The sequence below is a fragment of the Bos grunniens genome, chromosome 9, assembly GCF_055505025.1.
Source record: "Bos grunniens cultivar Pamir isolate PY7600 chromosome 9, Bosgru_T2T1.0, whole genome shotgun sequence".
Taxonomy (NCBI): Eukaryota; Metazoa; Chordata; class Mammalia; order Artiodactyla; family Bovidae; genus Bos; species Bos grunniens.
The window spans coordinates 85,506,181-85,533,955 of NC_141173.1; the positions used below are offsets into that span (position 1 = coordinate 85,506,181).

General features: G+C 36.8%; 1 protein-coding gene across 11 annotated transcripts in view; it reads left to right on the top strand.

Moving 5' to 3' along the window:
- The window catches only part of STXBP5 (syntaxin binding protein 5), a 159,507-nt gene that overhangs the window by 52,898 nt on the left and 78,834 nt on the right, over nucleotides 1-27,775 (top strand). For all 11 annotated transcript variants that reach the window (XR_015132471.1, XR_015132473.1, XR_015132474.1 and 8 more), the window contains exons 7-9: nucleotides 1,595-1,678; nucleotides 5,937-6,060; nucleotides 17,753-17,831. Coding sequence is in view for 6 of the 11 variants with exons in the window: in XM_086316630.1 (XP_086172756.1) it covers nucleotides 1,595-1,678; nucleotides 5,937-6,060; nucleotides 17,753-17,831 (287 nt within the window). In the remaining 5 variants the exon portion in view is untranslated. The remainder of the gene's footprint in view (nucleotides 1-1,594; nucleotides 1,679-5,936; nucleotides 6,061-17,752; nucleotides 17,832-27,775) is intronic.

A 27,775-nucleotide genomic window follows, 5' to 3' on the forward strand; every position in this document is an offset into this window, starting at 1 on the left:
TATTAGATTCTAGAGACATCTATGGAGACTAGAGATGAAAATGCATGTATTAATATGGAGAAGGAGCATCTTTGTCCAGAGGAACTGGTTAGACTTACCCAAGGAAGCAACATGAAAAGTGAAGAAAAAGGGAGGAGCTTACAAGCAGACAAAACACAATTATTTATAAAATGCCAGTGTAAACAGTAGGCAGTTTGTGAGGCAAGAACATGGATTTCATTCTAGAACTTATTTATTTACAAAAAATGGATTAAGGACCTATATTAGACTGTATGTCTTATGTTAAAAGTATAGTAGTAAACAAGATAAAACCAAATCTTGCTTAAATAAACCAATGTTATAGTCTGCAAGAGAATTCAGATAAGGAAAAGGACATTATTAAATTGTATAGTGACCTTTCAGGCTAAAAAATGTACAAGTTGCTGTTGGAGCATATAAGAAGGCACTGACTTAATTTGGTAGGTCAAGGAAGGCTTCCAGGAGGAAGTGATAGCTAAAATGACCTGAAGGATTAGTAAGATTAGTCAGGCAAAAAGGATGACTTCAGACGAAGTGGTCCAGTTAGGATGACAGCATGTGCAGAGGCGTAAAGGTAAGAGAGAACATGACCTGAAAGATATACTGGAATGTATTGGGTAATAGGAATGTGGAACAGCATGAAGCTGAGGGGTTAAGCAGAGGTCAGACCATGATATATCTTGTAGGTCAGATTATTCAGTTTGGACTTGATCCTAAAAATAAGCATAAAGCATTAAAATTTTTAAATAAAAGAATACATTACATGATCAGACTAGCTACGATATGGAGTGAAGTAAATAAGGAACAAGACTAGTGAGTCAGAGAGACCAGAAACTAGAAAAGAGATCTTTGTGTATTGAACCAGGAGAGATGTATTGAAAGTGGAAAAATAATAAATTATATATGAGTGTAATTTTTAAATTACTTGAGGATTTTACCTACTGGGAGAGACATTAGGATTAAGGATGACGCCAAAGTTTTTACTTGAGCTTCTTAAAGAATATTTTTAAAAATACTGAGAAAGCCTCTGTAACAGGAAATACCAGAAAAAGACAGTAGGGAAAAAAATAATGAATTCAGTTGTGGATACATTTGCTTTGAGGTTCTTGTGGAATAATATGTGAACATGTGACCATTAGAATTATAAGTCTGAATCTCACAAGAGAGGTCTAGGCTAGATATAATTTGGAACTAATCAGTAGATGAATAAATGATATTGCCTGATAGTGTGTTAAATTAGAGAAGTTTGTAAACTTTAAAGCACATGTAAATTTTTATTAGTAAGTTAATGAATGGAAATGTACATTCTGGACTTCAAAATGGTACTGTTTTCATTTTCAATGATCGGTTGTATGATGTATGTTGAAATCCTAATGATCAAAGGTGTATGAATATGCAATGCAGTATTCCCATATGTCATCCATGTGATTAGCGATTAGCAATGCAGATGTTTAATGATGCTATAATTTTGTAGCCAAAGCATATGAATGATAATAGTTATCTGTATTGTCAGCAAGTAAATGTTTCAGATGACTAATGTCAATCCTAGGTAATGTGGCATTTTCTTTTATTACAGCTTTTGATTGGCTTTGAATCTGGAACAGTAGTGTTATGGGACCTCAAGTCAAAGAAAGCAGACTATAGATACACCTACGATGAGGTAATAACATTGCTTTTGTCATTTCTCCACTTCACAATGGCTTCTCTCAGAACTTCTTTAATTAATGACTTTAGGCAATCTTTGTCGTTACTGTAACACACAAATTTTTGCATATGTATCATATATTTACATAGCTCAAAAGACACAAAAATGATCTCTCCGGCTCCTGGCATTTGACCATCCAATTCCCTTACCTCATCCCAATGTTACTTTCTCATGTATTCTTCCAGAGGTATTTTCTGCATTTACAAGCAAATTAATAAATGTGTGCTAGCTTTTTATTTTATACAAATGGTAGTGTACTGGAAATATTTATAGCTTGCTTGCTTTAGAATCCAAATAAAGATTGTGATTAATAAAAAAGAAGACTTTTATTGCCTTCAGATTTCCTATAAATTGGATGGTTTATTGAGACGACCAAATTTAGGTTCATTTTTTTGTTTTGTTTTTAGCAGGACTATTTCTTAGATGATGCTGATGCTCTTCACCCGGATTGAACAGTAGTGTCTGTGATAATAGCTGTCAGTTATGTTCAAGGCCTAAATCCATTACCATGCAGTTTTTGCAAAGTAGAGAGGTTCTAATTTTATGATTCCTTCTCTATCGATTATCTGGGATACTTCTGTAAAGAGAAGCTTCTCACCTGCTCTTTTGATTATATAGTTGTACAATTTGGATAGGAAAGGCAGGATAAATGCTTGTTTCTTTTATTTCAGTAAAAGGGGCTGTTCTCTAGCAACATTAATGATAAGCAATTTGATTTTGTTTCCCCTTTCACTATGTACTAAAAGATTTAAACGTTATTTCATATGCCTCAGTACACTACCGTTATTAGCCTTACTGATTTTCAGATTGTCCCGTCTTTCATCAGTGAATCTCTTCCATTTGTTTCCTGAGTCCTTTGATAATAGTCTTGGATAGCTTCCTTGCCATCTGTTAGAACAAAGCATACCTATTAAACTTGAATATTTCTGTCCCAAATTTAGAGTATCTTTTTCCATGAAACTGGGTTCTTTCGGTGAGAAATGGTGTCTGGTGACCATAATTTGGTTACCAGGAGTGTTCATAATTTCTAATTCAGAGAATAGATCTAGGAAATGTGTGGGGTTTTTTTGTTTATTTTTAAGAAACGTCATGTGTTCATATTGATGCTCTCAGTTAGTCAAACAGATTACATTGAGTAACTATAGCAAAACTAGGAATACTTTGTAAATGTCTGCATATTATCTTTATAAGCCTGACCGAAAGAGAATTTTGTTTTCATAACTGTATACTTTTTTTTTGTATTTTAAAGCCTTTTAGTTAATAAATATTCTGTTGTTTACCAGTCAAGATCTTGAGTTTATTTTAAAAGAGTATTTTTAATAAAGAGTTCTTGTCATTTCTCTGGAAGCTTTGGCCTGTAGAGCTGTTTGTTGTGTCAAAATGAAAGCATATTGTAAGCATATTTGACTTTTTTCTGTTTGCTTTTGTAATTTAAATAGTTATCTTGGCTTTAGCCACTATTGAATCACAGGGAATTTACCCTCTCAGTTTAAACAAACACACTGGGAAAATACATGTAAGAACAGTTTATAGAAATTAACAGATAGTATAGAACAGGGATTCCTTAGGGGATAAAGGTGAGCTTTTCAGTTGCATTAGCTTATGGTCTGGAGGTGCTTCCCTGCTGGCTCAGACGGTAAAGTGTCTGCCTACAATGCGGGAGACCCAGGTTCGATCCCTGGGTCGGGAAGATCCTCTGGAGAAGGAAATGGCAATCCACTCCAGTACTATTGCCTGGAAAATCCCATGGACAGAGGAGCTTAGTAGGCTACAGTCCGTGGAATCGCGAAGAGTTGGACACGACTGAGCGACTTCACTTCACTTCATGGTCTGGAGAGATTTTCCAGGTCTCAATCCATGAAGGAAGGTGGGCAAGGGGGAACCTGCATTAAACCCAGCAGTCTCCCTAAATTGAGGAAACAGAGTTGGGAAATGGGGAAAGTTATCCATAATTTATAAAACAAGGTAACAGAATGTAGGGACCTGCCTTGTGAGAGAGTTTTAAAAATCCACAGGAGCCCTTTACCTTGGTCTTAAGTTGAACTGAATAATGATTAGTATGAGGTTTAGAATAGATTCATTGGAAAGGAGTAGGTAAAGCAATTCTCATAGCACACACAAGGCTAAGAATAGGTCACATTCCCAACAGAATAGAGAATGCTTGTAGTGGTCAGGGCATCAGAAGAATACTCACAAAGGTATTGCCTTGTCATTGGGATAGACTAGCCCTGCATTAAAAACTGACTTAGCTAGCCTAACAGAGCTTAAGCAAGCCTGTTTCCAGGCTGTTTCCAAGTAGTATTTTTAACTACATACCAGAAGAAAAGGTGAAAAGTATTTAAAAGAGTATAATTGGGCTTCCCTTGTGGCTCAGTGGTAAAGAATCTGCCTGCCAATACAGGAGACACGGGTTTGGTCCCTGATCTGGGAAGATTCACACATGAGTGAAGCAATTAAGCCCTTGCCCCACAACTTCTGAGCTTGTGCTCTAGATCCTGGGAGCTGCAACCACTGAAAGCTGCACACCCTAGGAGCTCATGCTCTGCCATAAGAGAAGCCACTGCAATGAGAAGGCTGCGCACTGCAACTAGAGAAAAGCCTGCACAGCAACAAAGACCCAGCACAACCAAAAATAAATAATTTTTTTAAGCTAATGTCATGATTTATGAGACTGTTCTCCTATAATGAAACATTTGCTAAAAATTAAGAGTATAATTTATATATACCTACATATCTGCCATTCTGGTATTTTTCATTCTTTTGAGTAGATCCAGATTTCCATCTCATATCATTTACCTTCTGCATGAAGGACTGCTTGTAACATGTTTTATAGTGAAAATCTGCAAATTATCTATTCTTTGAGTTCTTTATGTGTGTAAATGTGTTTATTTTACCTTTGTTTTTGAGAAGATATTTGTGATGGATATAATCCTAGGTTGACAGTTTTTTCTTTCAGAACTGTTAAGGTATTACTCAACTGTGTTCTTGCGTTGTTTCTAAGGAAATATCTGCTGTCATCTTTATCTCTGCTTTTCTATATTTAATGTGTTCCCCTCCTTGTCTCCACCCTCTGGTTGCTTTTAAGGATTTCTTATCACTAAAGTTCCAGTTTTAAGCAATTGAAATATGTACTTTTATGTAGTTTTTTCCAAGTTTCTTTTGCTTTGAGTTCACTGCATTTCTAAGATATGTATGTATTCTAGAAGTTTATAGAGTTTAAAGTTTTCATCAGATTTAGGAAATTTTGGGTCATTATTTCTTCCAATATATATTCTGTCCATAGGCTCCCTTCTGAGACTCCTATGACACACATATTAGTCTTCTTGAAGTTGTACCACAGTTTACTGATGTTCTGCTTATTCTTTGCCCATCTTCCACATTGAGCAGTTTCTGCTGCTGTGTGTCTTCAAGTTAATCAGGCTTTCTTTCTGCTGTATCAAATCTGTTGGCAAACCCATTTGGAAACAATTTTTCATCTTAGACATTTTCATCTCTAGAAATCCACTTGTGTTTTTGAAGGCCTGCATGTCTTCCCTCAACATTTTCATGTTTTCACTTACCTTTTAGAGCATGTGGAGTCTGTTTAAAATATTTGTTTTAATATCCTTGTCTGCTAGTTCTCCCATCAGTATCATTTCTGAGTCTGTTTCTATTGACTACATTTTCTTCTCATTTTGCATCGTATTTCCTGGTTTATTTGCATGCCTTATAGATTTTTGTCACCTGTCTTGAAGTTCAATATGAGGTATTTTCAATCAATCTTAATTCTAAATCTGCATTCTTGTCTCCTAGAACTTTAGTTAATTTATAAAAATTTTTCTGAACAGTCAATGCAACTAGTTTTTCCAGTGGGATATTGACTATAATTACTTGGTAATTTATGTTTAGTTATTGTTTATTCTAAGAAACTACAAGAATGCATTTTGTTTTCTTGAACTTGTCAATAATACATAATCACTATTATATTATTATCATCCTCCCTTAAGGAGTAAATAAAATTTTGAAAGTTAAAAGAGTGTTAGAACCAAATTAAATCTCATTTTTTTGGCAGGACAATTAAGTTATGGGAATTTAATATTAACATATGGACTTCAGCTTGGGAAATAAGAAAAAGGTTAATATGAAAAATTACTTCCAGTTTCAATTATGAATAACTTGGTGTTTAAATAAGTTTTTGTTTTTAAAGGTGGAATTCTTTACCCCTCTTTTATAGGCTATCCACTCTGTTGCTTGGCATCATGAAGGAAAACAATTTATTTGCAGTCATTCGGATGGCACCTTGACTATATGGAATGTGAGATCCCCTGCGAAGCCTGTGCAGACCATAACTCCACATGGTAAGAATGGATCCCTTTTAAACACTACCTAAATTGTGATGGACAGAAAACTGTTTTGAGTTTGCATTTGGGTTTGTTTTTGATGACAAGGATGGGTTCTATTTTGAATTTTAAATTTTAATTTAATTTAAAATTTCTGTATTTACACATATAGAAATAATTTGTAGCAACTGAGTAAATGAAATCTCGAATAACTATATTTGCAGTTGAGATTGCAAATTTGAGCTTTCAGAAAATTAAAGTTACAAAATATTCTGAGTAATTTTTCTCTAATAGTCCAGAAAGTTGATAATTTTGTGAGTGATGTAGGACTTATTTTGAATTTTTGTCATCTTAATATTATCAACTGCAGGTTGCTAGTCTACATATAATATGTATTGAAACACTTGGCACCCTATAGAAGGTAATTGTATACCTTAAAATATTGTCTTCAGAAACCCCCAAATGACCCCAAGTTTGACTCACTAGGAACACTCATGTTGCTGCTGCTGCTAAGTCGCTTCAGTCGTGTCTGACTCTTTGCGACCCCAGAGATGGCAGACCACCAGGCTCTCCCGTCCCTGGGATTCTCCAGGCAAGAACACTGGAGTGGGTTGCCATTTCCTTCTCCAATGCATGAAAGTGAAAAGTGAAAGGGAAGTCGCTCAGTCATGTCCGACTCCTAGCGACCCATGGACTGCAGCCTACCAGTTTCCTCCGTCCATGGGATTTTCCAGGCAAGAGTACTGGAGTGGGGTGCCATTGCCTTCTCCGAGGAACACTCATAGGACTCAGCAAAAGGATGCAAAGTGAAATCAGCAAAGGGAAAAGGCACAAGGGATGGAGTCTAGAGGAATCCAGGCTCAAGCTTCCAGCAGCCTTCTTCCAGTGGAGCCACACAGGATATGCTTGTTTCCTCTTGCAATGAGTTATTACAACATGTATGAAATGTCCTGTACTAGGACGGCTCACCTGAACCTGATGTCCAGGGTTTGTATTGATGTCAATCTATATGCACCCTCTGCTTTAGTTAGCCGGAGAAGGCGATGGCACCCCACTCCAGTAGTCTTGCCTGGAAAACCCCATGGACAGAGGAGCCTGGTAGGCTGCAGTCCATGGGGTCGCAAAGAGTCAGACACGACTGAGCGACTTCACTTTCACTTTTCACTTTCATGCATTGGAGAAGGAAATGGCAACCCACTCCAGTGTTCTTGCCTGGAGAATCCCAGGGACGGCGGAGCCTGGTGGGCTGCTGTCTATGGGGTCGCACAGAGTCGGACACAACTGAAGCGACTTAGCAGCAGCAGCAGCAGCAGCAGCTTTAGTTAGCATGTACCAAAATTTCAGATGCTTAGAAGGAAAACAGAGATTGGTCGTAAACCGTGTTTTTTGTACAAGTAGTACAGACATCGTGTGCCACTCTTTTCAGTCTGGGAGTGGTGGAAGCTGTCTTGAAAGTCAGGTTACCAGTTGTTAAGCAAGAGAGCTAATCCTGAAAGCTGCCATTTTTCTAGGGATGGTGATCTCAAGCTGGTGTGTTAACGCTTAGTCTACAAGTAATGTATATAAAACCTCCATGACAGTTTTATTAGAGTGGCTTACTTGGTGGATCAGATGATAAAGAATCTGCCCTGCAATGTGGGAGACCCATGTTTGATTGATCCCTGCGTCTGGAAGATCCCCTGGAGAAGGGAATGGATATTCCGGTATTCTTGCCTGGAGAATCCCATGGACTGAGGAGCCTGGCGGGATACAGTTCATGGGTTTGCAAAGAGTGGGATACAACTGAGTAACTAACAGTTTCACTTTTTATGAATAGATTATGAAGGACTTTGAATTCTGGATGAGGCCTGGAAATTTGCATTCCTTTATTAATCTGCATTCTCATGATTCTACGCTAAGTAATTCTTAACCAGCAAATTTAGGGAAATGAAAGGAACTGTTGTTTGCATTAGTAGCATACGAAAAGAGTATTTTTATAATTGTATTTCATTGTTCACTTTAAAATATGACTGCCCATTTTCTTTAAAAATTGGTACATTCTGAATTATTGCAATGTAAAAAATAAAGTCAAATTAAAAATTTACTTTGTCTGTCATAGTATGAGTTTTTAGACTTGCTTGTTTCCTGGTAAAAATAACAGTTCTTTTAGCCACATATTGTAATATATTTTACCACTGTTTTTTGGTTGCAGTCAGAGACTCTTCTGGAAAAGCACTTATTTTAAATTTGCTACAGTTCTGTTTATGTGTGCCTCCAGAAGATAACCCTTTTCATAATAGGTTCCAGTTTTCCCTAATATATTTTTGTTCTTCCTTCTCTTAGTGCCTACGTCCCTAATCTTTGTGGTATTCCTGAGTATTTCATACATTTTAGAATCTCCTATCCCCACTGGAATCTAGGAATTCAGAAAATCAAAAAAGTTGAAGATTAGTTTAGAAACCTTTAATTTCAAACCCAGAAGGAAGTATAAATAATATTGAAGTTAGTAGAAATATGTATATTGGTTTTAAAGTTTTAAGTTTATCTAAATTTTCATCTTTTTTTGTAAGTATAGTTCAAAGAGGTTTTTTTAACCAGTTGAGAGTAAGTTGTCAGCATATTGCTTAATCACCCCAAAATAGTTCAGTATTAGTCTCTTACAGAGACATTCTCCTATATCACCAGGTTTTGCCTTTTGTCGAAAGGGTCTATATGCAGATTAGGTTTAGTTACCATGTTTCCTCAGTCTCTTTCAAACTAGAACTCTTCTTGAGCCTTTACTTGACTTTCCTTACAGATAAATTTTGAATGTTGCAGGTCAGTTATTTTATAGAATGTGCTTCCATTTGGTTTTGTCTGATGTTGTTTTCATGATTAGATTCATGTTGCACATCTTCAGCAGGACCATCCCAAAAGGATTGCTGTCTTCTTTTAACAGCCTCAAGTGGAGCTTGTGTTTGATTTGTCATGGTGATGTCTCATACCCTGATTCCTTGATTAAGCTTCTGTCTACTAGGTCTCTCCATTATAGCGTTATTTTTTCCTTTTGAAGTTAATAATTTTTTTGATTTTTTATTGTAATCAATAAGTGTTTTGATTTGAAGGAAATAGTTGAGACTTTATAAACATACTGTTCCTCATCAAAATTTATACCCCCTGGTTTTAGCATCTGTTGATGTTTCTTTGAAGGATTACTTATTACCATAATGGTTGCCAAATGATGATTTTTCTATTTTAATCTTGATTCTCTTTTAATGCTAAAAACGTAAATTCTTGAGAGCAGGCTTTTAGAAGTAGCAAAATTAGATTTCTTCAGAATTTGTAGTATCTTAGTAAAAAAGGCAACCATACACATATTTGTGGTATGTAGTTTTTAGTATACTAAATATCTACTTTCATGGATTAAAATTTAGGGATTTCTTTTCATTACTATCTGTGTTGTGGGCTCTTGCTCTTCCTTTCCTACAGGAAGGAAGGAAGGATTTATGGTAAATCATGGATTTTTTTCATATCTAAATCCATGTAATGTAATGGTTAAGTATCCTATTCTTAAAAACATTTATAAGCATTACCTTGGTAATTGATTGGAACTGATTGTACTTTTATTCATTCAACAAATATTGGTTCTACCATGAGATAAGCACCATTCTATACATTGGATCAAGTAAGCAAAATTTAAGTAAAAGTACTTGAAAATTATGACATGCTATATACATATGTGATTATAATAAATGTAAATTTGGATATCTTATTTACTTGGTAGGATAGCACAAAATATACTTAGATAGGTTTTCCCCAAAATATATTTTATAATGCTAATGTTTCCTATGTTAGTGAGTTATTTGGTGAAAAAGCATGTTATGATCAAAGAAGTTCTAGAAATGCTGAAATAAAGTTGAACATTTTCTTCACTGAAAGACATCTTAGTTTTCAATGTACACTGAATTTATAAAGGGAAAATATGTATAAACATACATACATATATACAATTGACTCTTGAAAAGAGCAGAAGGTTAGGGGCACTCATTGCTGCATATTAGAAAATCTGCATATAATATCAAGTCAGCCCCCAGTATCTGTGGATACAAATCTGTGGATTCAACCAACCACAGACTGTGTAGTCATCTAGTATTTACTTCTGAAAAAATTTTGCCCTTAAAGTGAACCCATGCAGCTCAAACTCCTGTTGTCCAGGGGTCAACAGGATATTAATTATTTGTGCCAGTTTATATATTTTATGTGGCTTTTCCTAAATTTACTTGACTTTAGCATCTTTTATTCACAGAACATCTTACAGTACTCTAGTGTTCCTCAAAATAGCACTTTGAGAAATGATGGCCTGGTGCTTGAACTATAATTGAATTATAGCTTCAATATTCAGTTTGCCCTCAAATGGAATCATTCATTGCCAAAGTTGTTAGATAGTAGATTCTTATGAGGGTCATGACAGTTATCTAGACAATGATGATAAAATGGCCAGTAAAGGAAAATAATTTGAATTCACTTAAGATAATTTCCTGATATAATGTTGGATAATTTTATGTGTATCAAGATGGTTGACAGTCATATTTTTTCAGAAATTTTCTATTTGGGTGTCTGAAATATATCAACTGGTGATTTTTTGACTAAAAAATGATACTTCCCTTTAATCTAGTTTTTATGATTATCAAAGAACACTTTCCCAGTAATCAGACAATCTGGTATGTAATTCTAGCACTGCTGTTTGTAAGTACTTTGTAGAAATAATTACTGTTTTCTTGGACTTAGTTTCATCATATGTAAAATGGAAGGATTGAATGGGTGATTTTTAAGGTATAAGTTTTTTGATTATGTGGAAATTAAAGAACCAGGATTAGAGAACTTTTATTAAGGGTTGCTAAAGGGAAAAATAAATTCATACTTCACATAAATAAAAGTGAATTTATAGTATTTTAAGGATGTGACATATTAAAATTATATGAATCTACTTTTAAGATTTACCTGAAGCCTAAAACACTCAGTGAATCATAAATCCATACTGCAATTCTTTAATGTATTAATAGTTCATTACAAAAGTTTTTTCCCTAGTTCTTCTATTTGGAAGAACTTACCAGACTCCACAGAACATACTCAAATAAGGCTTTTGTTTAAAGGCAAAGGATACTAAGCAGCAAGAGAAAAAGAATGTGTATAAGCATTCTAAGAGATAGCCCATATGAGTCTCCCACTCTGTACTTTTGCTCACAAGGACTGTACTGAGTCACCAGCTCCAGCCCCCAAACTCTGGCTTCTGAGAAACTCTCAGAGTGATCCTTTAAATGAATAAGCCAGTATTGCCAGTTAGGCCAGTTGCCGGCCATCCAAAACTACTACTCCAAGAGTCACCAAGGGGAGTTTGGGGAGTTTTGGATCTTGAAGAAACACATCATAAATCCCACTACTCTTGGCCATGATCCAAAAACCAGATATCCCATTGGTCATCGGTCCAGCTATAAATCAGCTCTCTCCACACTCATCAAGGAAAGAACACCTTCCCCATTTCAGACTAATGTTATTAACAATGTGATTCTCCAATTTAATTGTCTTATTTTCTAGAGCATCATTGTTCAATAGAAATACGAGATCTGCATGTGTAATCTTAAATTTACTAGTAACCATATTAATAACAGTAAAAAAATTAAAATTAATTTTAGTAACAAATATGATTTACCCCAAATATGCAAAATATTACTACTTTAGCATGTAATCAGCATATAGAATCGAAGTATTTTGCATTCTTTCTCTGTACTCTTTGAAATCTAGTGTATATTACAGCACATCTGAACGTGGAGTAGCTACATTTCAAGGGCTCAATAGCCATGTGTGAGTGGTGGCTGTCGTACTACGTAGCCCACTCTTGAGTGAGCCCATGGCTGCTGGGTAGCAACAAATGTGTTCTCCATTCTAAGTGGCATTCTACTTCCCCAATTAGAAACTAGGGAAGCACTTGTTTTCTGACAGTGATCCTCATTTATTTGTTAATGCATCTCATTCATTCATTCATTTATTCTTTCAATAGACATTTATTGAGCACCTCCTCAGTACCGGAGATTAAATACTAGAAATATATTGCTCTTGGAGAACTCATAGTCCAGTGAGTGAAAATGATGTATAAACTAAACTACATACAATGAGTGTTGATAAAGGCCTGCATAGTATGATGTAGAAACAGAAGTAATGAGTATGTTTTAGGTGAAGGCTATAGGAAGATTTCACAAATTTAGGCTGGATGAACTTGGTCTTAAAGGATCAGTAGGGAGTTATAAGAACAGAACAAGGTTATTTTAGTCAAAAGGTACAAAGACATAATCAAAAGCAGGGTATTTTTGGAAAACCGCTAGTTTAATATGAACAGTATTTAAAATTCCTTTGAGCGAGTAGCCAGAAACTAATAACTGCATACAGAGGCAAAAATATACATCATAGTATGCTAAAGAGTTTGGACTTCATGAAGGGAGACCTAGGAAATGATTTCACAGTGAGAAACATAAAATTTATATTTGGAAATACCCCTTTGATGATAGTGCGTCAGATGAGCCAGGAGTAGAAAAGAGAAGCCAATTAGGATGCTAATGTCAACAATAAATAAGGAGGACTTCAAATATGATTATAAATGGAAGAAAGTGGACATGAATAAAATTCTGGAGTTAGAATCAACAGGACTTTGTGTCTGAGTAGTTTTAGGGATGTGAGAAATAGGGAAGACATAAGAGACATGAAGAAATCACATGTTACATGGAGGTTTGTGTGATTTATTAAGTCAAGTTTTATATTTAACCAGATCTTTTCAGTGATTTTTTAAAGTAGTTCACAGGTAGTTGAAAGGGTAAGTACAAGTTTTTCTACTGAGGTGACTTAGCAGTTAAGAAGTCAGATGACAGTGGTGAAATCCAGTGATCCTCTAAATGTCCTTTAGTTATATGAGCTTTGTAAAATCTTAGCTAGTGCCTTATTACTTGATTTGACTTAGAAAATGGTTAGTCTAGGATTATCAGTTCAGTCGTTCAGTCGTGTCCGACTCTTTGCGATCCTGTGGACTGCAGCACACCAGGCTTCCCTGTCCATCACCAGCTCCTGGAGCTTACTCAAACTCATGTCCATCAAGTGGGTGATGCTATCCAACCATCTCATCCTCTGTTATCCCCTTCTCCTCCTGCCTTCAGTCTTTCCCAGCATCAGGATTATAGATGAATAATCTAGAACATGAGCAACAATCAGTGACATAATTTTAAAAATCTGAGTTAAAAAAAAAAAAGATCAGAGTATGCAAATCAAAAGGACTCACTAATTTCCAAGCAAGATTAATGAAGAAAGATCACTATAAAAACAGCAGCATTTTTACTTTACAAAGATAATGAAACTACTCTTAACATCCATGCAGGGAGTGGACAGAAAGTATATAAAGAATTAAAAATCAGACCGGCTTTACATTTTATTGTAAGTATAAATATTGGACACAATAAAGCAGTAACAAAAGACTATATTGAGCAAGACGAAAGTCAAGAATTTCGTACCTGGCTAGGTTTTATGCAAGATATATAAGCTCAAAATTAAGAAGGCTTACTAATTATTCCACCCAACACCTGCCCTTTTTCAAGATTGTTCCAGCCACTGAAAGATTGGTGGTGAATATTGAAATAGATTAAATTGAGTGATATCTGAATAATTGTTTTGCTTCATAAAATAAAATGCATACAAAGTAATTTTTTTAATGTAAAAATTTTACCTATAATCTCAAATTATATCCATCTGCCACTCCTATTAGAACTTTGAGTGGTAGAGGAAGGCTGAAGTTCTGATGGTAGTCTTCTTCAGAACAGACTTTTAAATTCTTCACTGAAAGGTCATATCTGAACAGATTGAAATCGAGGTTGAAATTCTTAGTTTGTTCCTTGTACAGCATGAGGGACTAGTTTTCAGATTTAAGACTCCTTTTTCCCACACCTTTTTTATTTCCTCATTCTCTCTCCCACCTCAAAAATCCAGTCTTCTTCCCTGGCAGTCCTTTCCAGCCTCTTGATCTGATGTTCTCTGCTTAACTCTCTCAGTAGTCACTCTCTGGTTCTAATAAATTAGGATGCAAGAGGCTCAAGGTTCCATTGCAACATTATTTTCTGCATAAAGAGGGGAAGAGATGTTTCCCTAGGATCTTAAGGCAGGAGCATATGCTCTAATACCAGTTGACCGGTGTATATTTATGAAAACTTAATGTAATAAAGGTAAATTTCACATTAGTGGGGAGAGCTCTGGTGGTTCAGTGAGAATGCTGGCAGTTGTTTTTGTTGTTTGGTTGCTAAGTTGTACCTGACTCTTCTGTAACCCCATAGACTGTAGTCCTCTGGGTTTCTCTGTCCATGCCATTTCCCAGGTAAGAATGCTGGAGTGGGTTGGGATGCGTCCATCTTCCCGACTCAGGGATTGAACCCACATCTCCTGCATTGCAGATGGTTTCTTTACCACTGAGCCACCTGGGACACCAGTGCTGGCAGACGCATAACTATATCACAGCTCATCACATTATACACTTTAAACACTTGGTCTTTATTGTCTGGCAATTATAGGTCAATAGAACTACACAAATAGTGATGAAACTATTAGAGAAAAAAATCTTACCTATACCAAAGTATACCTCAGAAAATTAATGTAATAAATGAAACTATAAAGCATTTACAAGAAAATGCTTCCCAAAGTTGTAATGGTATTTGTGTGGGAAGAACTTCCTAACCTTGAAACCACAGAAGTAGTGACCAAAAAAAAAAGTTTTTTATACACATATACATACATACATATGTCATTGTAGATAAAAAGGATCATATAATACCAGCCTCTTCTCCATAAACCTTCCTCTGTATTAGCATCCCCTTCCCCTTTCCTGCCTCACTGGATAAGCTATGTCAAAAATCTTGCAGATGTTCTTCCAAAATACATGTATTTCTAAAATCATACATATTTATAGACACATATAAGAGCATATGAGATTTTTTGGTCGTTGTTTTACATAAAAATAGAATTATATTATTCTTTCTTGCATCTTTTCTTAATCCTCTGTACTTGAGGAAAATCCCTCCTTTCATCTGGCATAGCTCTTAATTCCTTTATTTTAATGCTTGTGTATCAACCGGTTGTTTGTCTCACAGTTCTTCATAATTTATTCAGCCATGCCTAATTGATGGATCACTACAAATTATGCTGTAGTGATAAATTTGAAACTTTCAAATAAAAGTTTCAAATTTGAAACTGTATTTTCAGTTTCTGATCACTACAAATTATGCTGCCTTTACCTTTCTTGTACATATTCAGTAGGAATTGATCCTTTTATTCCTATGGAATAAATGCTTAACAGAATTGCTGCTCCTCAAAATGGACTCGTTTTATATATTTCTATTTTTCATAAATGCTCTCAGCCTGCTTTTCAAAAAAACTGTACCCTTCGCATTTTTACTAGCCATTTTCTCTGTTCCATTGTTCTTGCCAGCGGTGGTATTATAACTCATTTACTTCCTCCACTGATAGTACAGTTCATTTTACTTTTCTTACTTTTTTTTTTAAAAACTTTGAGTTTGCTCAGGGTCTCAGAGTTGGCCAGAGGTGAATGACAGGGACCTTTTCCTTTCCCAGGTCTTCCCTGGGCATGTACACTGCCTTAAGTACAGCCTGGAGTATGTCTACTTCTTAAGGACTTTTTTTTAATTCCTGCCCAGCCTCTTATTTGCCTCAACTAAAACCACAGCCTTAGGCAGGCACCATATTGCCAGCAGATTACTGTTATTTCTGTGATGTCTGGAGGTAGGGTTTTTGGTCTCCCTGAGCTGATGTCTGTTGTGTCAAATGAAATTGCCACAACATCTTGGGATTAGAGTTTTTCAGGAAGCTGCAGTTGGGGATAATATACTGATTGGGCTCTAGGGAAACTGGTTTTTAATGGAACTGCAAATAAACTTGAGTCCTATCTCTTGGCTGATACTATTGCCTTTTTAATGGCACCATGCCACAGAGCTGAGGCGCATAGGGGATGGAAATAGCCCTTCATCAGAACATCCAGGCCCGCCCCCACCCCGGGTTTTAACAAGCTTCGGTCATTTCCACTGAGTAGACTGTGTTGTGTTCATTTTGTGGCTTCAGTTAGTTGGCAGAGTTCTGAAGTGATTACCCTTAGTTATCTTGCTAGTACTTCAATTTTACTAAGTGAGTGAGTTCACAGAGGTCTCACTTAGTCACTCCGGAAATCATCTCCTTTTGAGTTTCTTTAGCAGTTCATAGGCATTGAACTTTAAGGCCATTTTGTCAAAATTCAAACTGTTTGGAATAAACTGTTTGGAATAAACAAAACTGTTGGAATTCTAATTCCATTAAATTTATAACGTAGTTTTGGAAGAAGTGCCATTTTAGGATCTTAAGTTTTCTTAAATGGAAGCATGAAGACTCGATTATTTAAATGCACACTTCTATGCAATTTTTTTAAAAGGTCTTAGAATTCACAAGTGACACTAGGAAAAGTGGTTGCAACATATGGACACAGTGTTAATGAATTTTGAATGTTAAATTTATTTTTAAATATAAAGAAGATAACGTATAACCATGGGTAAAAGATATAAGCTATTTTTAAAGAAGAAATACAGATGACTAGAAAGCCAAAGAATTTTCAGAGATTAAACAATACACTTAGCAAATCAGAAAAAAATAATAGCCTTGTTCAGGAAAGGTGGGACAAAGTACTCACATACTTTCTTCATCCTTTCTGGGATACAGTTCTACCTAAATATCTCTTTTCTTGGAATTAATCCTAAAGAAAAACATTAATTTATTCACTTATTAAATTGTTATTGAGTGTCCACCCTGTGCCAAACAATGTCACCATGGATACATAAACAAAAAACATATACACCCTTAAAAAGCTTTGCTTTCATGGAGTTTACATTCTTGTTGGTGAGGCAAACAGCAAACAAAAGAACATTAAAAATACGTTAGAACGAGCTAGTTCCTGGGAGGAAAAAGCTGGGAAAGAGGATAAGAAGTGTTGGGTTAGCAGTGTGTGCTTGGGGCCTTCACTAATAACATAATGGTGACACTGATTAATCTCTAAGAAACAGGAATTAGTATATCTTATTTTCGTTTAACTTTTTCTGAATTATTAATACAGTGAACGTGTAAAACTTGATAATAGAAATCAACCTTTTTAAAAATAATCAAAATTCTTTAACAGTATGAGTTTGACACATTTTACAGAGATTGGTTTATTTTAGCAGTCTCTTGGACATTACAATGGATGGATTTTACTTTAACAGAGTAAATATAATTGACTTTATTAGCAGAAGGATTAATTTTGCAGCCTCTTTGGGTGAAAATATGATTTAGACTTATTTTCCTCAAATAAGCTATATTACAACTTGAATTCATTTAGCAAATTGAAATCCTATTTTCTGTATCTTTAAAACACTGCAAAGAATGAATTTCTCACACTAGAATGTTGTCACAAATGTTGTTGACAAGTTATTCATTTTATTTACTTTTTAGCACTAAAAAGTAAACACTTTACTGGATTTCAAACACTAAATTGATCATTTAAAATATCTTATTTTGTATTAAATACTTTCAAAATTACTTAAAATATTTCATGGTGAATTTCATTATATTTCATTTTATAAACTATCAATGTATAAGAATTTAGAGTAACTTAGAATTTTAGAATTTAATGCAGAAAACTATATTTTAGGAAAACAGTTAAAGGATGGGAAGAAGCCAGAACCATGCAAACCTATCCTCAAGGTGGAATTCAAAACGACTAGATCTGGGTAAGATTTTATTTCATTGACAATATTCACTGTATACAATGACTAAAATAGCACTGAAGACTGTCATTACTTTTAAAAACCTACTTTACAATGGTCCAGTGAGTTTTTAAATTTTATTCTTGCTTTATTTAACAAAATAACTAAAATTGGTAATTTCAGGATAAACTATTTCATGTATTCTCTGTCTTTAGTAGTTTTACAATATATCTTGGAAAGCTTGAATTACTTTTCTTGTCAAACTTCATATGTTCTCTTAGTCTTCAATAACTGTTTATTCACTAGTGAAAATTGTGGAATAAGCAATGAAGACAAAAACTGAAAATTTAACCTGTTAATATGTGTTATGTGTTAACATATATGCAATATGTGTTAATTATGAAAGTTATATGTATTCTTCACAAATTAAATCTTATTTTAAGAATATTTGGCAATTTCAATAACAAGTACAGCTGGATACTAAAGGAAGAGTGTCAGTTGTATTTGAATAGATTAATTGACACTGTGACTCGGGTAAGATTTATATGGTTTTTACAGTTTACATATCTTACAGATAGTTTTTTGTATATCTGTGTATGTGCATGCTCAGTCTGTCTGACTCTTTGTGACCCCATGGACTGTAGCCCTACAGACTCATCTGTCCATGGAATTTTCCAGGATACTGGAGTGAAATACTGCCACTTTTACAGGGTACTGCCAGGGAATTGTCCTCCAGGGATCTTCCCAACTCAGGGATCAAACCTGCCAAATGTTATATTTTAAAATATAATAATGAAAACAAATAAACATTTCTTTGAAAATTCTAACCTCTAAAGGAGACCCTTTATGTTCAAGTTTTCTAGGAAAAGTGTATGGTTTTATTTACTAGAACTGTGTAAGAGAGTGAATTTAGGTGGTGTATATAGTGCAGTGGTTCTCAAACTGTGACCCCTGGAGCAACAGGGAGCCGTAGTATTGGATGCTAAGTCACGTCAGTCGTGTCCGACTCTGTGTGACCCCATAGATGGCAGCCCACCAGGTTCCCCCGTCCCTGAGATTTTCCAGGCAAGAACGGTGGAGTGGGTTGCCATTGCCTTCTCCAGTCGTGGATGAGAACTCATTAGAAATGTACATTCTCGCAGTTCACCCCAGATCTCTGAATCACAAAGTCTGTGTTGTATGGGTGGAGCACCGCAGTCAGTGTGGGTGGAGCCCTGCAGGTGGTGTGGGTGGAGCCCGGCAGTTGGTTCTCACTAGACCTGCAGGATACACACTTAAATTTAGAACCACTGGGACATTTTTTTCATATGCCAGTTTAGAACCACTGGTTATTATAACTGGCTTGCTTTTCTTTTTAATCTGTTCTTTTCTCAGTCTAATTCTAGTCAACCTTTTTTATCGAGAGTTCAGTTCAGTCACTCAGTCGTGTCCGACTCTTAGCGACCCCATGGACTGCAGCACGTGAGGCTTCCCTGTCCATCACCAACGCCCAGAGTTTACTCAGCCTCATATCCGTCTAGTCGTTGATGCCATCCAACCATCTCATCCTGTCACCCCCTTCTCCTCCTGCCTTCAATCTTTCCCAGCAACAAGGACGTTTCAAATGAGTCAGTTCTTTGCATCAGGTGGCCAGAGTATTGGAATTTCAGCTTCAACATCTGTCCTTCCAATAAATATTCAGGACTGATCTCCTTTAGGATGGACTGGTTGGATCTCCTTGCAGTCCAAGGGACTCTCAAGAGTCTTCTCCAACACCACAGTTCAAAAGCGTCAATTTTTCAGTGCTCAGCTTTCTTTATAGTACAACTCTCACATCCATACATGACTACTGGAAAAACCATAGCTTTGACTAGATGGACCTTTGTCGACAAAATGTCTCTGCTTTTTAATATGCTGTCTAGGTTGGTCATAGCTTTCCTTCCAAGGAGCAAGCGTCTTTTAATTTCATAGCTGCAGTCACCATCTGCGGTGATTTTGGAGCCCAAAAAAGTAAAGTCTGTCACTGTTTCCATTGTTTCCCCATCTATTTGCCATGAAGTGATGGGACTAGTTGCCATGATCTTAGTTTTCTGAACATTGAGTTTTAAGCCAGCTTTTTCACTCTCCTCTTTTACTTTCATCGAGAGGCTCTTTAGTTCTTCTTCGCTTTCTGCCATAAGGGTGTTGTCATGTGCATATCTGAGGTTATTGATATTTCTCCTGGCAATCTTGATTCCATCTTGTGCTTCTTCCAGCCCAGCATTTCTCATGATGTACTCTGCATATAAGTTAAATAAGCAGGGCGACAATATACAGCCTTGACATACTCCTTTCCCAATTTGAAACAAGTTTGTTCTTCCATGTCCGGTTCTAACTGTGGCTTCTTGACCTGCATACAGATTTCTAGGAGGCAGGTCAGGTGATCTGGTATTCCCGTCTCTTGAAGAATGTTCCACAGTTTGTTGTGATCCACACAGTCAAAGGCTTTGGCGTAGTCAATAAAGCAGAAATAGATGCTTTTCTGGAACTCTTGCTTTTTTGATGATCCAACAGATGTTGGCAATTTGATCTCTGGTTCCTCTGCCTTTTCTAAATCCAGCTTGAACATCTGGAAGTTCACGGTTAACATACTGTAGAAGCCTGGCTTAGAAAATTTTGAGTATTACTTTGCTAGTGTGTGAGATGAGTGCAATTGTGCGGTAGTTTGAGCATTCTTTGACATTGCCTCTCTTTGGGATTGGAATGAAAACTGACCTTTTCCAGTCCTGTGACCCCTGCTGAGTTTTCCAAATTTGCTGGCATATTGAGTGCAGCACTTTCACAGCATTATCTTTTAGAATTTGAAATAGCTCAACTGGAATTCCATCACCTCCACTAGCTTCATTCATAGTGATGCTTCCTCAGGCCCACTTGACTTCGCCTTCTAGGATGCCTGGCTCTAGGTCAGTGATCACACCATCGTGGTTATCCCGGTCATGAAGATCTTTTTTGGATAGTTCTCCTATGTATTCTTGCCACCTCTTCTTAATATCTACTTCTTATGTTAGGTCCATACCATTCCTGTCCTTTATTGTGCCCATCTTTGCATGAAATGTTCCTTTGGTATCTCTCATTTTCTTGAACAGATCTCTAGTCTTTCCCATTCTATTGTTTTCCTCTTTTTCTTTGCATTTTCTCAGAGTAGGATGAAGAATCTTAAGATTGCTGTTATTTCTCCTTGATCCTCTTCAGCCTTCCTCTGGGACCCAGAACATGTATTGTGCTCAGACAAAAGGTTGAGTGACCTCCAAGAGGAATAGCATCAGTTTCATTAACTCTGGCATCCCTCACTGTTTGACCTTTGGCACTGAGTTCTTTGACTTCTTTATGCTGGTTTCTTCATTTAAGACATAGGTGAGATAATAAGTAAAAAGTTTGTTGTAATGAATTGAGTGAGATGATCATGTTTTCAAAACAGTGCCTGGTACATTATAAACTTCCTATGAGGGGTTGCCCTTATATTTTTGGGAAACCTCCTACTACCAGCTGCCTTTTTTTTTTTTTTTTTTTTTTTTTTGCTGTATTTGTCTTGTGGCAAAAGTACATGAATAGATAACATGACAGCAAAGGAGGGTGGGGTGGGTGGGGAACCAGGAAAAAAAAAAACAACCCTGGGCTTGTAATACAACGTAAAATGAATTGTCTAAACATTTAAACTAACAGTGCTGCTTGTTCTCTGAATTATCTAATCATGTTAACAACTGTGGTTTGGCAACAGAGGCAGACATCCTGGGAAGATTTTTCTCTTTGTGTGTTCTACCTGTTCCCATGTTCATTCCTATATATTGGGAGTATTTGTAAGTTGCTGATTTCTTCAGGGTGGCAGGGATAATTCTCCTTTCTTCAGATCAGAAACGTAAAGCAGTCTGACTCTTTTATATGCATTCATGGTGGTGGTTTTGTCGCTAAGTCATGTCTAACTCTTTGCAACCCCATGGATTTTACCTCTTTAACCTCCTCTGTCCATGGGATTTCCCAGGCATGAATACAGGAGTGGTTGCCCTTTCCTTCTCCGAGGAATCTTCCCAACCCAGGGATCAAGCTCAGGTCTCAGGCATTACAGGTGCCACCAGTGTGCATTTGTAGGTGCTGTTAATACAAGATAAATGAATAGGCTAGCCATCTGGTAACAGTTCTCTCCAGCTTTCCAGTGTCTTTTTCCACCTGGGATAAAATTTTCAGTAAATTAAATGAACTCTTTCTTTAACTCCATGACTCGTTTCCTTGTGATAGCTCCCCAGAACTGCAGTATGTACCCAACATTGAGAACTGCTGCACCAAGAGAAGGCTCACCTCCTTTAAGCCAGCTGGGCAGCACTCAGCCTTTCCTGTTCCGGGCAAGTGTCTTGGGCAGGTGCCCACAGAATATGTTCTGTCAGTTTATGTTGGAAAATCACCAGATTTTGTTAGAAGGGCTGTCCTCCCCTGCTCAGAATCTACCACGTTATCTTCTCTTTACCTGGAAATAATTCGAGGCCAAAAGATTGCCTCATATCCTCTGTAACTCTGCATAGATGTCACTGCTTTTCAGGCTGTCTTGACCATGCGTACTGGATCATGTCTGCTGGTAATTACTCTCAAAGCATGCTGTATTTTTTCCTTTCTAAAACTTATATCTGTCATTAGTAATGAAATTATTTACTTAACACATGCCTTTCCCGTTAAATATTCAGCCTGATGAAAACACAGGACATACCTGTCTCACTTTTAATTGTCCAGGCACAGCACTATTGAACGTAAAGAAGATAGACAGGTGTATAGAAAAGTGTAGCCATGAAGAATTAGCATTACCTATTAACGATAAGAGCTAGCTGTTACTTTTAAAGATAAACTCTGACAAAAAGATGAGTCAAGATGTTGTGTGCCTTTTATTTTCTAGTAAAGCATAAATTACTCTAGGAGAGACAAGATTTTCCCCTTATGTAGAGAACAGTGACAATTTAATTAATACAACATTTTAATAGCACTTTTATTAAAGACGTGCAGCTATTCTTTACACGTGCTGTGCTTTTAATTGCTCAGTTGTGTCCAACTCTTTGTGACCCCGTGGACTGTAGCTTTCCAGGCTCCTCTGTCCATGGGAATTCTCCAGCAGAAATACTGGAGTGGGTTGCCATGCCCACCTCCAAGGGACCTTCCCAACCTAGGGATCAAACCTAGGGCTCCCACATTGGGGTGGATTCTTTACCATCTGAACCATGGCCCTTGACCAGTTCTTAATAAAATTTCACAAAGTAAATGTTAAGTCAATTCTGTTGAAGTTATTTCTTTGAAAATCTAATGTGACTCAGGTGTGAAGTCGTGCAGCCATTGGTGCTTGACCAGTGAGTGTGAGTGAGCAAGCTCTTGAGCCAGACCTCCTGGGTCTGAATCCAGCCTCGGCTCTCCACTGGTGTGCAGTCATCAGCTAGGCTTCCTGTGCTTGTTCTGTCTCTATAAGATGGGAATAATGGTAGTATGTACGTCAGAATTGTTGTGAAGGTTAGAGACTTCCCTGACAACAGAGTGGTTAGTACTTTGCCTGCCAAAGCAAGGCGTGTGGATTCAACCCCTGGTCAAGGAGCTAAGGTCACGCATGCGTTGTGGCCGAAAAAGCAAAACATAAAACAGAAGCAATATTGTGACAAATCAATAAGTAGTTTAAAAATAATTAAAATAAATTTTAAAAAATGTTATGAAGACTGAACAATATATATAAAGCACCATTCATAGTACCACCAGGTTGCAGGGAAGCTTCTCTTGTTAGGGAACCTAAAAGTGAATATTACCACAGTCAAATATGGCAGTTACATTTGGAGAAGCACATCTAAGAGATTCACTGAATCCCTTTTGTCATAACACATACTATGACCAGCTTTTGTGTACAGGGACAGAGAGTAAATACTTTAGGCTTTACAAATTGTTTGGGTCTCTTGCAGTTATTCAGCTCTGCCACCGTAGTCCCAAAGCAGCTGTGGACACTCATGAATGAATGAATGAAAAAGTCTTACAGTAAAACTTCACAGACTTGAAAATTTGAATTTTCACAAAATTAAAAATTTTCACATAATTTTCACAAAATATCATTATTATTTTGTGTGATTTTTTTTTCAACTTTTTAAAAACATAAAAACCATTCTTAGTTTGCAGGCCATACAAAAACAGGCCGTGGGCCATGGTTTGATGACCCTTCATGAGCACACATGCATACACATGATATATTTGTTAACCTTTAAGGAAAAGTTGGGATTTTGTGTTTGATTATTCCCTTACTGTATTCCTCACTCCCATTCCTGGTGCCAGAACATGTTTTCAAGTAGTTTTGTAGATACGGTGATTTAATTTACTGAGTGTGCTAAAAGCTATAGGTAGATTATCTATAGAATATAAAAGACCAGATTACAATAAAAACTCAGGATATGCTGGTGATATTCTGCTTCTAAAAATATCTAAAGATATATTTCAGTAACTCCCACAAACTTGATACCACTGAGTCCTACTGCTAACAAGGCTGTGTTTCTGCTAAGAGAATCCTAACTTTGAGAAGTCCCAAACTCCTTGTACATGAAGTAATTTCTCCAGAACATGGGCTCACTTTTTGTGATTTTTAATCCTTCCAAACTTTTTTGGGGGGGCTGGAAATTGATTTTATTATTAATAAGTCACATGATACAAAAGGATAAGGGTATTCAAGTGGAACTAAGGCACAGTGGAGGCAAAGACAACTGGAAAAAGAGGCTGCAGAATCAAAACAAGCAATTTGTCTACACACACACATACACCCCGCACACCCCTCACGCCCTCAGCCATCAGATAAGAATCCACCTAACACTAAAACAGTGAGTGGGACCAGATAATCTGAGGTCTGGGAGCCAGTGAGGACTCTAGGAGAGATTAGGTTGTTCTTAGATAACTACATCTATTAACACTCATACTGGGCTTACTATGTGTGTGCTGCCCAACACTGTTCTAAGTGCTTTACACATATGTATTTAATCTCAGCAACTACCCTGTGAGGTAGGTATTATCTTACAGATGAGGAAACTGAAGCAGAGAGGTTAAGTAACTCACCCAAAATCATAGCTGAAAGAACCCAGAATTAAGTCTGTACTCTTAACTGTACTCGACTGCTGCCTACTCTGCATTAATGGCCAACCCCGACAATCATGCTTTACAGATAGATTGAACACTGAGAACAATGTTTTGGGATCCAGGTTTCGTAATAGTCTTTCAGTTCAGTACAGTCGCTCAGTTGTGTCCGACTCTTTGCGACCCCATGAACCACAGCACGCCAGGCCACCATGTCCATCACCAACTCCCAGAGTTCACCCAAACCCATGTCCATTGAATCGATGATGCCATCTAACCATCTCATCTTCTGTTGTCCCCTTCTCCTCCTTCCCGCAATCTTTCCCAGCATCAGGGTCTTCTCAAATGAGTCAGCTCTTCGCATCAGGTAACCAAAGTACTAGAGTGTCAGCTTCAACATCAGTCCTACAAATGAACAGCCAGGACTGATATCTCCTTTAGAATGTACTGGTTGGATCTCCTTGCAGTCCAAAGAACTCTCAAGAGTCTTCTCCAACACCACAGTTCAAAAGCGTCAATTCTTCAGTGCTCAGCTGTCTTTATAGTCCAACTCTCACATCCATACATGACCACTGGAAAAACCATAGCCTTGACTAGACGGACCTTTGTTGACAAAGTAATGTCTCTGCTTTTCAATATGCTGTCTAGGTTGGTCATAACTTTCCTTCCAAGGAGTAAGCGTCTTTTAATTTTCATGGCTGCAGTCACCATGTGCAGTGATTTGGGAACCCAGAAAAATAAAGTCAGCCACTGTTTCCACTGATTGCCCATCTATTTGCCACGACATGATGGGATTGGATGCCATGATCTTAGTTTTCTGAATGTTGAGCTTTAAACCAACTTCTTCACTCTCTTCTTTCACTTTCATCAAGAGGCTCTTTAGTTCTTCTTCACTTTCTGCCATAAGGGTGGTGTCATCTACATATCTGAGGTTATTGATATTTCTCCCGGCAATCTTGATTCCAGCTTGTACTTCTTCCAGCCCAGCATTTCTCATGATGTACTCTGCATAGAAGTTAAATAAGCAGGGTGACAATATACAGCGTTGACGTACTCCTTTTCCTATTTGGAACCAGTCTGTTGTTCCACGTCCAGTTCTAACTGTTGTTTCCTGACCTGCATATAGTTTTCTCAAGAGGCAAGTCAGGTGGTCTGGTATTCCCATCTCTTTCAGAATTTTCCACAGTTTATTGTGATCCACACAGTCAAAGGCTTTAGTGAAGTCAGTGAAGCAGAAGTCTTAACAATTCTTATATGCTTACTTGAAATAAAAATAGCATCTTAGATCTTACTGTTTTCAATACCCTTACTTAGATGGCTTGGCTTTCGAGCACCAAGAAGAAAAGAATTAGTAGATACAGTGAACATTTCTTACTTGCTTACTATGTGTCAGATATTCTCCTGTGCAATTTGAATGTATTATCTTTCATAATTCTCCTAGCAGTACTATGACTTGGGTACTTTTATTGTCTGCATTTAGGATTATAGATAATGAGCCATGGAAAGCTTAACTGGCTTGACCCATGAAGTAATAGAGCCAATTTTGAGCCCAGGTTGACCCCAGAGCTGGAGCTCTTAATCAGTTTACTGGACATGCTCACAGATAGCCTGGGTTAGGATTGGATTATACTAATCATTCATAAGTCACTCAGTTCACCAAGAACTGCATTCTTTTTTATATTTGCTAGCTTATCAGATTGTCTTTTTAAATTTAGTATTAAATCATACTTGGTACACATAATCACACTAATGCGAGCTGAGGAATCTGTCTGTGCCTCTTAGCCTGGATAACTTAATGCAACTAACCCTAGCTACTCATGACCAGAGAGCTTTGTAGGTTGCTTTCAGGCTGCAGATTTAATTCTAACCTGATGATACCCACTGTTTTTTATAGTATCCATGCATGATCATAGCACTTGGTCATAGACCCATATTGTGGAAAATTCCACAAGCAGATTTATATTTAATTGTACCTAATGGGAAAAGACCTTTCTGAATCCACGGACTCTTAAAATTTCAAGTGTCTCATCAGATAACCTTCCCTATTTACTTGTTATTTTTACAAGTAAAGTTTCAATCAAGTCAGCAAGTTTTAATCTCAGATTGGCTGATTTTCATCTTATCACTGTCTTCAGAGACATTCTTATGACCCACTGCAGATTTATCTATATTATTTTCATTCTCTCAAAAGTAAAACATTCTCTCCCAGTCTTACTCTTTAAACCTCATACCTAACTAGTATAAGTTATTATTCACTTTCTTGCTTATAACATAACTTTTGACTTGCAGTGCCTTAACCTTATCGTATAATCCTGTGTAGCTAGAACACTGAGACTGCTGGATTGATAGCTGTTTCTTCTGACACCAGAACACTTCATTTAGTAGCTATATAAGTATATGCTCAAGATTAGGTTTTGTCCATGGCATCTATCAATTTAAAGTACTAAGATTTTTCTATTTTTAAGCATCTTTATTAATATTTAATTTATTACAGCTAAATTAAATATTATATCCATATTTAATTAAGTCTACTGATATCCAAATCCATTTTCTGTCATTAGCAAATTTTACTTGTTAACTTTCTTGGAAAGTAGATGTGTTATCAAGCCTTCAAAGTATATTTAACCAGTGGCAGTTGCTAAAAAGGAGGTGATGTTGCTTCCGTCTGAAACAGAGCAGCATATACAGGATGCTTCCCTGACAGCTCAGAACCCTGTAGCACCAGCGCTCCCAGCACTGGTGTTTTACCTTGAAAGACGCTAAAATAAAATAGAAATGAAAACTAGCAGACTCCAAACAGGGGGAATGGAAATTTAAGATAATCATAATCTTGAAGTGTTTCTAGGAAAGAGTAAGCAAGCACTGTTTACTTCTGTAGAAAG